At 43.3% G+C, this 14,338-nt stretch overlaps 2 protein-coding genes across 2 annotated transcripts; both read right to left on the reverse strand.

Moving 5' to 3' along the window:
• Positions 1-389: 389 nt before the first annotated feature.
• LOC6615661 (kinesin-like protein Klp59C) lies at positions 390-2,559 on the reverse strand. Its single transcript, XM_002039996.2, has one exon. The coding sequence runs from the start codon at positions 2,389-2,391 to the stop codon at positions 514-516; it is 1,878 nt and encodes a 625-aa protein (XP_002040032.1). The 5' UTR covers positions 2,392-2,559; the 3' UTR covers positions 390-513.
• Positions 2,560-4,041: 1,482 nt separating this feature from the next.
• Positions 4,042-6,675, reverse strand: LOC6615662 (glycerol-3-phosphate dehydrogenase [NAD(+)], cytoplasmic). Its single transcript, XM_002039997.2, has 7 exons — positions 6,339-6,675; positions 6,065-6,271; positions 5,777-5,965; positions 5,534-5,717; positions 5,326-5,479; positions 5,172-5,264; positions 4,042-5,114 (listed from the first exon to the last, which is right to left on the reverse strand). Exons 1-7 carry the CDS (start codon positions 6,555-6,557, stop codon positions 5,084-5,086), a joined length of 1,077 nt encoding a protein of 358 aa, XP_002040033.1. The 5' UTR covers positions 6,558-6,675; the 3' UTR covers positions 4,042-5,083.
• Between the last annotated feature and the right edge of the window lie 7,663 nt (positions 6,676-14,338).

The following is a 14,338-nucleotide window of genomic DNA, read 5'->3' on the forward strand; positions in this document are numbered from 1 at the left end:
AAGGACACGAAAGTGGGCCAGGACATAAGCCAGGGAAGCAGGGCAGGTTGGCACACAAATGAACTGGGCCAGAATGGAAAGGAGCTGGTGACAACTTTAAGACGCCGAATTACACAAGTGCGTCCTCAATCGTCAGCGAGTTCTCTGGGCCAAATTCAAATGAAGTCTTCTTACAACCAACCTCAACCTAGCTGCGTTGCTAGGTTTCACTTCATTTATTAGGCGAAAATATATTTTGAGGGCTGGAAATACACAATTTGGCTTGTTTTGCTTACTCTTCAGGGTGGTGATAAGTGAATTGAGTTAATATAAATACTTAAAGTTCATTATGTCCATCAAAAAAAGAAATATACCCTTATCAGATTTCTAGAATAAGAAATGCACTCCAATACATAATGTATATCAAATCCCATTTCATTCGTCTACATTTATTAAGTAAACAAATAATTTTGACAATCTGTTTAATTTGAATAACTTGCTGTAGAAATCGATAAGGCGTATGACTTCTGAGTTTTAGGGAAAGTTGCGCCCTCGGAATTGTGCCAGAGACTTGGCCAGCTCCATGGAAACCTCCTGTGGAGAGCGTCCCTTCCTCTGGACCAGCTGCTGACCGGATGTGGGATAAGTGGACTTAGGTGTTCGATTCTGTGATCTGCTCAAGTCGTTCGTGGTGTTGGTGGGTTGCTGCGCTTGGTTTCCACCACCTGGCAGCGATGTGGAGGAGGCAGATGGAAAGAGTTGCTGGGTGGGCGACTGGCTGACAATATCTGACATGGAAGTGCTTCCAAGGTTGGCATCCTGCTTCCGTTTAGAAAAGATAGAGTCCACACTTAGTTCCTTCACCCGATCCGCATAACGCAAGGTGTTCAAGGTATGCTCCACCGAATGCAAGCATGGCGAGATCATGGCTATCATGCAGGTTTTCACCTTCTTACCTCCGATGAAGGAGTCCCGCAGGACATGGGTCAGCTTGGAGCCACGGAATGGCAAGTGACTCGACTGGCGGCCCAGAGCGCGAATGCATTCCTTGAGGACCAGCAGCGATTTGTTGATCTCGGATCCTTCCAGTCGCGTCACCCGATCCGCCGAGCTGTTGTCCGCTCCTCTTTCATTCCCTGCCAGATCTATGAGCGAGAATTTCCCGTGTAGCTTCTCTTCCGTCGCGGATCTCAGCACGATTTGGAACACCGCATGCGATCGGGAGGACTTGGAATTGGCAGAGGTGTGACCCGAGGTTCGGACACTATTGCCCAACTCGAGTAGGGCCAGAACATCGTCGGTGTTCTGTACTGCATTCTGGGTGAGGCCCACCACGTTCACCTGCTGGTTGCTGTCCTCCAAGACGCGCAGTTGTGGTTTGCCAGGCATCAGGAGATCGAACACCCGGCTGCCGTAGATCTCGAAGAAGCTGCAGGATACTTTAAGATTAAGCTTGTTATAGGGAACCGTCTTCAGAGTGGCGAACACGTCCATAGCGGCCATTCCATAGATGCCATCCATTGAGCTCTGATGCCGTCCGGGGAACTGACCACCCATCGTGTGGGTCTTGCCGCTTCCGGTTTGTCCGTAGGCGAAACACGTGGCCATTCCGCCATCAAAAATGTGTTTTATCAAGGGTCGGGCCGTATATTCGTAGACCATGGCGTTTGAGCAATCCTCGTTAAAGACGTAATCGAAACGGAAGCTGTGATTTTCCAGAAACTTGACCAGGTTCACATGCTTGCGGGGCTCGTGGACCACCAGTGTGTGCTTGGACGGAATGCTGACCACATCCTGTTCCCGATCAGCCAGCTCCTTGCGCCTCAGTGGTCTCTTCCTCACACAAACCATAATTTGGTTGGAATTGACTCGTTCGCTCGTGGTACCACTTCTCACCGGCTGACTTTCCATTTGCTCGCGCTGCACTCGTATCATTCTGGCTATCTCCCAGTTGGGATTTCCCGGATCTTCGCTCTTTCCCTGCTCCCGATCTTGACGAGACCTGGCTTGTGCCTGACGCCTCCGTTCCCGTTCTTGTCGCATTCTTTCAGCCTGGTGCACCACCTCGTCCTCTCGAGCTGGCGCCTTCGTCTGCTGGCGGGGCGCGGCTGTGGCCAGTCCAGGTAATAAGCCCCCAGCCACTATGCGTTGTTTCATTGAACGTGGCGATATGGAGGCAGTTTGATTGCCTAACGGCGCATTGCCACTGCAGCGGGGCGGGTCGAAGATATGAGGATTCATCAGGACTACCAGCTCCAGGGGCAGTTCCTTACCACGCACCGTATGTCCTTCGGGCCACTCCACCGTAATCAGGTTGGAGTCACCGCCTTCCAGCTTGATAATCTCCGCCAAGTGGACTCTGCCGTCCGAGCGACGGATGAAAATCTTCTGTTCGATCGACAACTTATCCATGGCAGCGAATCAGTCAGTGCGACTTTCCTTCGATTTCTGCAACAAATTTGCTTAACTGCTAATTTTCACCAATTGAGCGGGCATATTATTTAGGCCGAGTTCTTATTTGGTTTTATGATTTAGGCAGAAAAAAGGAGTGACAGTCAATGCAAGGTGTGTTGTGCTCGATTTTGCTATCGAAACTTTAAAAATCATTTAAAAATTATACTCAATGTCGATGCTTCGATGCATTTGGTAACTGCGTGTGAATGAAACACGTAGTTCTAGGACTCTATTTCTGGTCTTCCCGAGCCATTCCAGTGATATCTGTTCTGGCGGGGATTGTTTTAGCTATTTGTTCAATTTGAGGGCAAACAACAGGCAGCAGCAATAACCGAATCAACAAACAACACCATTCCGAGAGCCTCTCTCGTCAGCCGTGCTGCATGTCCTGCGTGTATTCTATTTGCCAAGCGGGCGGGGTCCTGAAATGAACCATTCTTTCGTCGAAAGAGACGGACAGACGCGGGCGGAAAGAGATAGAGCGAGGAACAAGTTGCAGATACGTTTGCATAAGCCGAGACGTGTGTAACGTACCAAATTGTTATTTATTTGTTGAAGTGCTTGCGCCACTGCCACTGTGTAATGGTGTATCTGTGTGCGTCGTATCTGTGTTTTCGCCGCCAAACGTATGGGTGTTCTGGTGTAGGCAGGCGCAGATACACAGATACATTGCCCACAGATACGTGCAACTTGTTTGGGTCTTCAGTTGCGTCTTGTTTGCTATTTGACGTCACATTTTACCAAATTTACCGTGTAATTATCGGCAAAGGCGAACGCCAAACCAGCGCCACCTCAGACCGCCCACCACCCACTGTGAAGTGCAACAAGGATGGGGCGATCAGGCTGGACTCTGGACACTCCTGCTCCCCAGCTGATAGGAGTATGCAAATTTCGATAGCTTTTTGTCCTGTTTGGCCGGGACCCCAGGCATATTTGTTTAACCGTAGTCAGAGCGAGCCGGACAGTTTGATTTCGTTTCGGGGATTTCCATTTTCATTTTCATTTTGGTTTTTAGCCGGCATTTTGCACCTGTACGCAGGCAGCACGTAAGCTGAATATTTGCTGTATGAAAATATTTGAAATATTGAAATGGAAAATATTTGCCGTGCTTTACACAAAAAAAAATTTAATTCCAAATAAATTGAAAAGCCATTGGACTGGATGTGCGTAATGTGGCTTGCATAAATTTTTTGGACCTCCTGAAACGTAATCATAAATGCATGCATAATGAAGAAAATGATTTCATGGATATAATCTTTTGATATATTGTGCGCATTTTTTCCTCTGCTTCTTTTTCTCTAACCCGGCTGCCTCAATCATTTTAAATAATAATAAATAATTTACATATTGTTTCACGCGAGCAATGCATAAAGAACACATCCACGCAATGCAATCATAAACAATCATTGTCATTCGGCGCGGATTAAATGTTGTCCGCTAATGTAATCGAATTGGACAATTTCGACATTTAAACTAATCCGTTTACAAAATCCGGATGCAATCACACCACCGCACCCCCTCCCTGCCAACTGATTACCGCCTTTGCTTTGATTTAATTATGCCTGAAAAAAGCAAAACGCACGACAAGTCGCAAAGCCGAAAACTAAATGAATTGCATGCATCATTTATTAAATATCAATTTTAAAATTGACTTGTGAACGAAAAGATTAACTTGTTGTCCTAATTTGAGTCCGGCAAGAGGCACGTAGTTCGAGATGCTCTTCATGATGTCGATGGGTATGGGTGTTGATGAATCTAAGCTTTGTAAACTCTCTTCATGAAGTCCCAGATTATTTTCTTCAAGTTGGCTTTCGGCGCCACATGGGGCGTATTGTTTTTGAATATAAAGTTGTACGCATGCTTTCCCAAGTGCCAGAATCTGGTTTTTTCCTCACAATGCGCTACATCCTCTGGTTTCTTTAGTAGTATCCATGGCAAAAGTAAAATAAGTGGTGCCACAGCTAGCAAGTAGATGAAGTGCGCATTCTTTTTTAGATTTTTTCGAAAGTTGGTCTCCATTTTAAAAAAATAAAATTTGCGTTGAAAAAGCATAGATCTTATCGGTTCTGGCAGTACTGGCTTACTGACCGAATCTGTTGGCTTGACACATGTGCTCCATTTGATGTATGGTTCAATGAACTCCTGGATCTCTGGATCTCGACTAGTCATCGAGTGGTTGCTCCCATTTCCTCAATTCCGATTGGAAAGCACTTCAGCCGCCAAACAATGGTGAAAGGAGAAAAATAAAAAAATAACTACCGGACACCGAGAAACACACATAAATTTATAGTTGAGCCATGGAAAACAATGAGATGGAAAAGCGGGCGGCTTTCTTTTCCATTCATCCGGATCCGGATCCCCGACTGAAGTGATTTCCGTTGTTTTTCCTTGTGCTGCGAGCGTTGGTGCATTCAATGGAGTGCACTCTCCGCGCAAAGGAGCACTTGAACTGCAGCAAGAAAAGACGCACAATACAAATGTTGAGGGGCTTTGTTTGAGCAAATCGTGTATATGCGTAGTGTATATCCCAGACAAAACCCATTCCCATGTGCTCCATTTAGCCAGCTTAACAGTAAGAATACATTTTTCAGTGCTGCATGCTTATATGTTTCTATTTAAAACTTATTACACCTCAAACGTCGAGTCCGCTTCACAATTGGAAAGTATGAAGAGGGTGAAATCTGCAGGGAGAGTTATAATTACTACCGGATAAGTAAGATATTTCTGCAGATCCTTACATATCCTCGCGCGCCTTAATCAGAGTTTCGACCAAACGCTGCAGTGGATAGTCTCCAGTGCAGATCCTGTACACAGTTGTAAAGAGGGGGAATCTGTGGAGGGGAGAGATCTTAGATCACATTATTGCATACGACGTATCTACATTATCCCTACTTGTCCTCCAAGCCCTTCTTCTTGAGCATATGATGCACCAGCTCCGCTGTCACCGGACCCAGTGGCTCGTGTCCTGGTATGAGAATGTGCTCCAGTTCGCTCAAGGGTTTGCCCGTCTTCACAAAAGCTTCGGCCAACTTGCGATTGCGGTTTGCTGTGGAACATATATACTTATAACTATATCGATTTAAGTACGTTTTTGGTATACCATAACAACTAGTAACCAAATCGGATATTCCGCAGGACTCAAAAAAGGTTCCCATGCGGCAGCCGGGATAGAAAACATCCACGAACTGGAGCATCTCCAGAAATCCTCTCCTGATGATGCCTCCCTTGGTGTTCTCATTCAGCTCCATCCCGTCGGAACAGCCAGCCGCAAAGGCAATGATGTTCTGTGATTGAAAGAAGAAACAAGGTTCCCCAAATGCAAATATCGTGAGGCGGAACTAACCCTTAGAGTGGAACAGATCTCCACACAGTCGGCATCCTCGGTGACCACCACGCGGAAAGTGGGCGACTTGAATATGTCGTGGAGCACCCTGTAATACTTCTGATCCCGACAGCCAACTGTGCCCTCGGCGAAGTGGTCGTGGGCCAGCTCATGGGCCAAGTTACAGCCCACCAGGACGGAGCAGGGAATCTACTTTGGAGTAAGAGGAAATTACAATAGAATAAGCTATATAAATATGAAATATTATATAAATATTTCACTCTTTTTTTTTTTAGTTTGTGTTATGACCTTTAGCTGCCGCATTATAATCTGCGAAATCAGGACGAACTGGCCATCGTCGCCGCGCTCGAATCCTTTGATCAGGGAAACAGCGTGCGCCGTGGGCTTGACTTTTCCGAGCAGCGTCTTGCAGCAGCTACTCACGAAAGTCGGCGGAATGGCGAATATTATAATGTCCGCATCTCGAGCCGTGGTCACAATATCATCCACGGCCACCTGTCAAGTGTAGGATGGAAATATTGGAAAATATTGGACACATTGTCAGTCAGTCAAAGGCACCCACAATATTTGGCGGCAGTTCAAAGTTCGGCATGTACTTGGAATTTACGTGGGTGGTGTTGATGATTTCCGTGAGCTTGCGACCTTCAACAATTTCCTCATAAACGTACATGGTCACCTTTTCGTCCAGTGTCTGCGAGTTCAGCACGTTCCTGCCCACATTGCGGGCTATGGTCGTTGCCCAGTTTCCCGACCCAATGATGCAAATCATTATCTTGTCCATCTTGAGATGAAAATTGCCAAATGATGTATAAATTTCAATCAAATGTTTCGAGTTTGTCCGTTTGAATGACTTTAAAGTCTACGGAATTTTTTCGTCACTAAGTGTGCATTTCGAATTGAATGTATGATCCGAATTAAATTAGTTATTCTGCTGAATGAGTTTCATTTTGTTATAACTTGCATAACACACATTTAAACGGTTTAGTAATTGACACCATCAATTAGGTTCGTGTATGCAGCAAAGATACTAATTGTACATTTGCTGGTGTAGCGCCTCAATTATTGGCAATGATAATTGGAATGTATACAGCTTTTAAACCGAAATAAAGCTTATTTACTCCGCAGATGGAAACTCCAATTGGCTCCCAGTATAATTTCGGCTGTGAACCTTAAAAATTAATGCCCCAATAAATTAAAGCACACGCAATGGGCCGGCACACGGACTCGTATTATTATATAGGCATATTTACATATGAACATATAAGTTCCGTGTACATACATATATTGATTGAGTGCTGGGCAAACAATTCATCAGTAAACCAGGCGGGATAAAAATTACGTATACGTCACGTTCGCCAAACTGGCAGGGCAAATAATTAACTGCAGCAAGCGTTTTCCCCTCCAATTTCCAATATGGATTCACTCATGGCTGCCGACAACAAATTTAAGCTGATGCTGGAAAAATTGCATAATTCTTATATTTATTTTTTAATTACGGCGGCGTTAAATATTCTCTGAGAAATTCGACTGCGGCGGCGGTTATTTAAATAAAATATCAAATTGCCAGCGTTAAAGTGCAAAAGGGCGAAAGCCAAAGTGAAAGTCCCATCGAAATCAATGTGCAAGAAAGTAAACACTTTGAAATTGTGCGACCCGCAGTCGTTGGCAGTCGGCCCCATGCCCCATCTCATCCAATTCCAACCAATCCGGCCAGAATCCAACTGCAGCTCAACCGCCCAGCGCCATTCACTCGACTATGAAATCAAAATGGATGATGGGCGAAATGAAAATGGAATTTTTAATGAGTTGCTGCCGTGGCAAAGGCCAAACGAGCTGGTGGCCACTGAACAATGGAGCGGAGACAAAACGATGGAAAACTGGGGCCAAGTCGGGGGGTTGCGATGGATGGGAATGGAGCCCACCAAGGCCGTTGCAGTCAAGTAGGAGGATCCACTTTCGGCTGTCTAGCGCTTTAAGGGCACATGGAAAAGGGTTCCAAGTAGCTGCAGGAAAAGATTAAAGTACTGGTATTTAAAGTTGTTATGAAATAAATATACTTTGGCTTCGCTTAATTAAAGTTAGAAAAGAGCTTAGATACAATTTTATTTTCACAGTAGAGACAACTTTCTAAATAACGCATCAGTGCAATTTAAAATCTGCAGGTAGCCTAATAAAGCACTTTTAAAGTATCTTGAACATAATTCGATTTTTATACCTTTCCTGGGACTGCATAATATATTTGTACACATTCTCCTAGCCCCTCGTTAGCCCCACATTAATTTGCTTTTTTATTATTTTATTCTCTGTATTTTTATTTCCAGCATAAAGTAAACTTGACTTGGCCAGATGACTGACTCGGGGATACGCACATAAAGTTTTAGCACAATTTTGTATGCCTTGCGCCTTACATTCTGCCCCACCTACTTTTTCTTTGTGGCAGTTACTCATATGATTTTGTGACTACAAAGTTGAATCGTAAATAAAATTATTCCATGTTTTTGTAAGCTGCAACGGGATTTCGAGTATCTGACGGTTAGTTTGGGTATCTGGGTGCGGGAATAGAAGGAAACTTTCACTTTCTCCTCGCTCCAACTTGTGCGAACTTCGCAATCTGAGAGGTAAATAAAATCGAATTAAATAAAAGCTTTCAAGTGTGGAAGGCTTTTAAGTATAATGTTTTGTATTTGTAAGCATGCATCGTTATACATTTGGTAAGAACATAAATTAGATTCATCTGATTCGGAATAAAAACGTCAGTTTAAAGTGCGATTTTTGAAAAAGTAACTGAAAACTCAATATAGTGACGAAATAGAAATACTGACCGCTTTTTAGCCATTTTCACTGCCACTTTAGATGTCGCTCCGAAGGACGAAAAGTGGCTTATGCTGCCTTGCCGCTTTAAGAGGCATTAAATTACGTGAAAAGAAAAGTTTGTGGCCCAAAGTTGAGTTGGATTCGAGTGGAAATCAGATCTAGATACACATACAGTTACAGATGCGGATACAAAGAAAAGGCTCTGGAGTGAAAATGGAGTGAAGCCGCAGTCTTAGATTGCGTGCGAAATGCAGGCAAAGTTGGCTTGCTAATGGGGAAAAAGGGGGAGAGTCCTGGAAAAACAGCCAACTATGCAAACTGCTCGGCTCTGAATGAAATCGAGATAAACTACTCACAATATTTACTTTTAATTGGAGAAGTTCAAAGAATAAACAAATATCAAGGGACCGAGGGATAGAACGATGCGGCATTAAAAGTTTTTTGTTCTTCGTCCTTTTGCCACCTTTCCCTGCCACATCGATGGGTAGAATGAAACACATTGCTTAGTGCACTGAAAGAAATTCATTCGAAGCAAGTAGGTTAATATTTTACCTTCAATAGATAACATCATCAGAAATGAATTTCCCTTGATTTGCTTTATATTTCTCCGTGTAGCTTTGGCTTTAATTCCAGCATTCAAGTTCATTAAGCTTCTTAAATGCGGCCCAAACTGGAATTAATATTCCGAACAACATTTGCCGCATTCGGCTGCTGCTGTTTCCTCCACTCGCTCCCATTTGACAGCCGGCCAGAAAGTTGAGCCAGAAGTTCAAAGGGGTCTCGTCAGGGGCGTAGGGCCTGGGGGCGTGGCAGGGTCAGAGGGCGCGGCAGAGACGTCTGCGCTTGGCTTTTAATGTTCTCCTTTGGATTTTAGCTTTTTTCGACGTTTGCCTAAATGGTAATTAAAATATTCCCAGCTGGTGTCTAGCTGCCCGTTTGTCCGCAGCTGTCCATCAGCGAGGAGATGAGGGATAAGCGAGTGGGTGGCAAAGGAGTCTCGAGGTCAATTGCAATCAGAGAGTTCTTTCGCCAGCTCGCAGGCGGTAGGCAAATACGGTGAAAGTGCACAGAGGTCACTCGCAGATGCTAATTCTCAACTCTGCTTTGCTGCTGCAAACATTTTAATTGGATTCGGTTCTGCTCAGCCAATGAAACTCAAATAAAATGTATCCAAAGTTTGGCACTGCGAACTTTTCCCATGAACAATCCATTTAAAATTTACTTAACTACTATATCGCAACACTTTTTAAACACATATGCAACCGTTAAGTAATCTTTTATCTTTAATGAAAAATGTTAAGTCATATTGCTTATAGATTTTCTAAATACTTGCCATTAATTATACACAAATCTAGAACGCTTTTCTTGTGTGTTTTGCATATCGCTTCTGTACTTCCAGCAGCCATTTAGCGAACTTTACCGCCATCTTTCATTCATAATTTGCTAGACCCTTTTTGTGCGAATTTTTCACACACACACATACACACAAGAGGGGCGGAAAATGCCATAAGCAAGGGGAAAAGCATCAGACGCAGCTGGGCGAAAAGGGAAACTGTGTCAACGCCGCCATTTGGCCGCCCAAAACTCCCCGCATTTCCATTGCTGTTTTCCCAGCGTCTCCGTTTTTCCGCCACGCTGATGGCGACATAAATAGCACCGCTTGGATGATAAGCCATCATTCCTCCTCATCCGCCGCCGGAAAAGTCCCCGCTGGCGCGCCCCAAAGTTGGCCAGATCCCCCAGGTAACAGGTAAGAGCCGCCAGTCGCTCATAAATGTAAACTTTTTCGGCTAGTTACATGTAATTATGCCATTTTACTCACAGCAAAGATGAGAGGCATGAAACTCATTCTACCCCGACAACGGCTGCTGATGTCTTTTCACTTGATTGCCAATTTAATCGGCTGGCAATTTTCCGCCTTGGCGCCGTGATTAGTGGGCGTGGCCGTGACTAATTTGTGCGCCAGTGCAAAAGAAGGAGACTCTTCCGTGAAGCGGGAATATTATTCCGAGTTTCGGAGTTTATACATTCATTTATTTATTTTTACCCGCCTGAGAGTGGCGTGCGTGGGTTTCCAGGACTCACCAGCACACATAATTCAAATACGTGCCGGGCATACGGAAAATTCGGAAAATGCACACACACCGACTGCAGTTAATCTTCGCTTAAGTCTCGTGTTTCTGTCAATATTTTCGTTTGGCCAGGAATGATGCACTTTTTTTAACACTTCTTGCGTTGTTTTCCACGCTTGTGAAAAACTATTTATAACTGTTTATGCTGTATAACATTAAATGAATAAATATATATTTTACCAGCTATCCATTAATACAAAACTTATAGGAAAAAGAAGAATGAGTCATTCTCATTTCATATTTCATAGGAAATATAAACGCCATTTTAGTAATAAGTGTACTTCCCACGCTCTTCTCAAACATTTTTTAGTAGCTTAAAATGTAATATTATTAATTAAAAAACTGCAATTTTGATCGAACCACTTGGAAAACAAGGAAAAGCGCAGGAAAACTAGCATGAGCAGTCATAGAAAAAAGGAAAGTAAGGGGAGAAAAAATTTGCTTGCAATTTTCCTGCCATTTCTCTCTTTCGCACCCACGCGTATGAGCTGTGTGTGTGTAGGGGTGTACGTGTGTGCACACACTTGCATGTTTGCTCAGTTCACATGAAGTCAGTTGTTAAATTGTTGGGGTTTCTCTGGGGCTTTCATGCTACTGCTCCCTGTGTCCCATTTTTCAGGTGGTACTCGCGGTTTTTCTGGCTTCCTTCGCTGAGTTTCCCGTGCTTTTTGCCGCAGTTTTCCTTCGCTTCTTGGCCCTAACAAATAGACTTTAAATATTTTGGCACTGAATTTATCTGTGCCAGCTCGTGGGCGTTTACACATTCACAACCAGGTGTACAAGATTTATGACATCGAGCCGAAAGAGGAATGTAAATATTCCGCTTTATAGTTTTCCTTTTTCTTTTTCTTGTTTGTATTGTGTGGGAGTTTCCGAAATTAACCCTTTGTATCTCGTATAAACTGTCATTTGTTTTCTATTTTCAGCACTTTTTATTTGGCTTAGCACGTGTTTCCTGACTACTTTTGACCGATAATATCTTACATCAATCAATTTATATGTATATTGAGAGAATTCATTTAATATTTACCAAGGATTAAAACTAAATTGTATTCAAAAGATGGATATATTAACTTGCTGCTGGGGCGAAACCTAAAAAAGAGAATTTAGAGCAAACAGATTTTGTGGAATTTGATTAAACTTTTTACATATTTCAAAGCAAACGAAAAGTGTATATAAAACTTAAGCAATTTTAACTTCTTCGCCGAATCGCTGGCTTTTCTTTTCCCTTATTTTGTTAGTTATATATGGCTATGAATTTATAACGAAAAGTTTTGCATTTTGCAAATCATTTTTAGCACCTGCGGCAGGGTTAAAGTTCAGTCAGCGTAAAAACTTTGCAAATTAGTAGTCCAGCGCTGTTTCTTTCCGTTTTCCTGCTGTTCATATATTTATATTTCGCTCAGCGCAGATTTCATTTAAAATGAGTTAACCTGTTAATGCCGGAATGATGAAGAACGAAAGGAAAACATTTCTTCCAGCCATGACTCGTAAATTTGTTTGCTGTCGCAGAAGCAGAAGGTCTAGAGTATCTCCGAAATTGGCAAGACCCGGACAATGCGTGAAACCTATAGTTCTCGGGGTCACCAAGCCGATCAGCTGAACTGGACTGGACTGCTGACCATAAGCAAACAGCGAAGATTAATGGCTAACTAATCGACATAGGCAATCCCATAAATCTAGACCCAGTTCGAATGTCAAACGGCCAAAAGGCCAGCGAGAGGTAAGCTGATAGGCCGACAAAGCAAATTAAAGTTCGGACCCAATAAATGTTAATCGGTTGCTCTTTGTCTTTTCTACCCTTGTCTGCTTTCCATCCTCCCATCCCTAACTTTTTGGCCATCTTTGGTTTGGCTTTGACCATTATGTTTTAACTTGTTCGAAAGCTTCACAAAGAGTTTTCATTCTATATTTACTAAACGTTTCCACTTGCAAACTAAATTCAGTACAAAACGCATTGAACACGGCAACAAAGATAAATATTATTAAACAAAAGAATAATGTGATACTTTGCTAATATTGCTTGTTTGGTGCAGGTGCCAATGATGGCCAAACGCGGCTGAATTTATGGCCAATAAATTAAAAAACTTTTACAAAAAACGCAACAGAACACGACAGTATGGCAGCATTAATTGAAAGCCCCGACTGCTGTGAGTGTAGCTGAGCATATCAAAGGTAATTACGGATGCCGTTAACAGCAGCCAAATGGCTAAGATACCACCCACCCCACCGCCCACTTACCCACTCATCTCATTATTTAGTTAATTATATGTTTGTGTGCCGGCAATTAGAACTCAGATTTCATTGTTGGCCGAAAACCATTTTGTGGCCTACTCGGTTGCCATCAATGGCGATGATGATCCATGAAAAGGGCAGCAGGCAGGATGGCTTCGCTTCGCAATGCTTTGCTTTGCTCACCGCAAACTTCTAATTAATTTGAAAGGAAACATTTGAAACGCCTTGTGTTGCGGTTGAAATGGCCCACCTCCCTCCACAACAAACACCATCAAATGGGTCTTAGACATGTGTCCAAATGTGTAGGAATTTTCCTGCAAGCTCATTAGAAACCAGGCACTCGATTGAGCTGACAATATTATTTTAGGCTAATTTCAATTACAATGCAAGGTAAAAATACTTAGTGTTTTTGCGCCTCTTTGGGGCGGAAACATTATGCTCGAATAATTGTCAAAACTATCTTGGCCAGCTGAAAGTTGGCCAGCTTGAGCTCTTAACACATTTAAGTAAGAGGCGGAAAAATCCGAAATTTTAGCGCCCCACGGGCCACACACAATGCATTAAAACTGAGCCGAAAGTGAAACTGTTGGCAATGCAACTTTATTTGTAGGAAACCATTTCGGTTTGGTTGCATCATTGCGAAGGCTCAACCCCCATCGCCAGCCTACTTTCCCAATGTTTATAAAGCTGCTCGGGATTTGGCCCAAAAGCTGTACAGAAATGAGAAAGTTGCGGCAGCCCTGTCAAATGGATTTATTATTTGGCAAAAAAGTTGTAATATGCTTAAATTAGGGCATTTTTTAGCCAGCATTTCAGTTATCTCTGTTTCTAGCATCGAAGTCTGCACTGTGAGTTTGTGGGCTGGAAAATACATTTTATCTAATATATTTAATAATATTTGACCCATGGACCCATAGCTGTCCATGAAAACTTAACCCTGTTGAACTTAACTATCTGCCAACATATGATTGCAAATGTACCTGTTGGTCGGACTGAGATTCATTTTAACAATGCCAGTGGGACAAGTCAAGGGAGCTGTCATGTCAACCGCAAATTAAACGAAGAGAAGCAGCATCCAAGGACCCACGATTGCGGGGGCTGACCCAAAGGATCGGGGGAGGTGGGAGCCATAAGTAATTAACCAAGTGATAAAGTACCTGGCCCAAGGGCGACACAAGTTGCTGTCCAAGACGACGACAACGCTCGTCATTAGCGGCCGAAAATGTTGCATTTAGTTGTGGTGGGCCTGATGAATATGGTTAATTTCATTTGTATAAGTATATACACACACAAGTATATACACATGGAGCTGCGGAGTCTGGGAAATATGTATTTATCCCTGGGCGACGATGACGATGACAGCGCCTGACCAAGACACATT

The sequence above is a fragment of the Drosophila sechellia genome, chromosome 2R (assembly GCF_004382195.2).
Source record: "Drosophila sechellia strain sech25 chromosome 2R, ASM438219v1, whole genome shotgun sequence".
In the NCBI taxonomy this organism is placed as follows: Eukaryota; Metazoa; Arthropoda; class Insecta; order Diptera; family Drosophilidae; genus Drosophila; species Drosophila sechellia.

Excerpts from the sequence above, each read along its gene's own strand:
- LOC6615661 (XM_002039996.2), bottom strand. The coding sequence starts at position 2,391 with ATGGATAAGTTGTCGATCGAACAGAAGATTTTCATCCGTCGCTCGGAC.
- LOC6615662 (XM_002039997.2), bottom strand. The coding sequence starts at position 6,557 with ATGGACAAGATAATGATTTGCATCATTGGGTCGGGAAACTGGGCAACG. Across the intron at positions 5,265-5,325 it reads AAGAAGGGCTTGGAGGACAA|ATTCCCCCTCTTTACAACTG; the intron begins GTAGGGATAATG and ends TCCCCTCCACAG. Across the intron at positions 5,115-5,171 it reads ATTAAGGCGCGCGAGGATAT|ATTTCACCCTCTTCATACTT; the intron begins GTAAGGATCTGC and ends CTCTCCCTGCAG.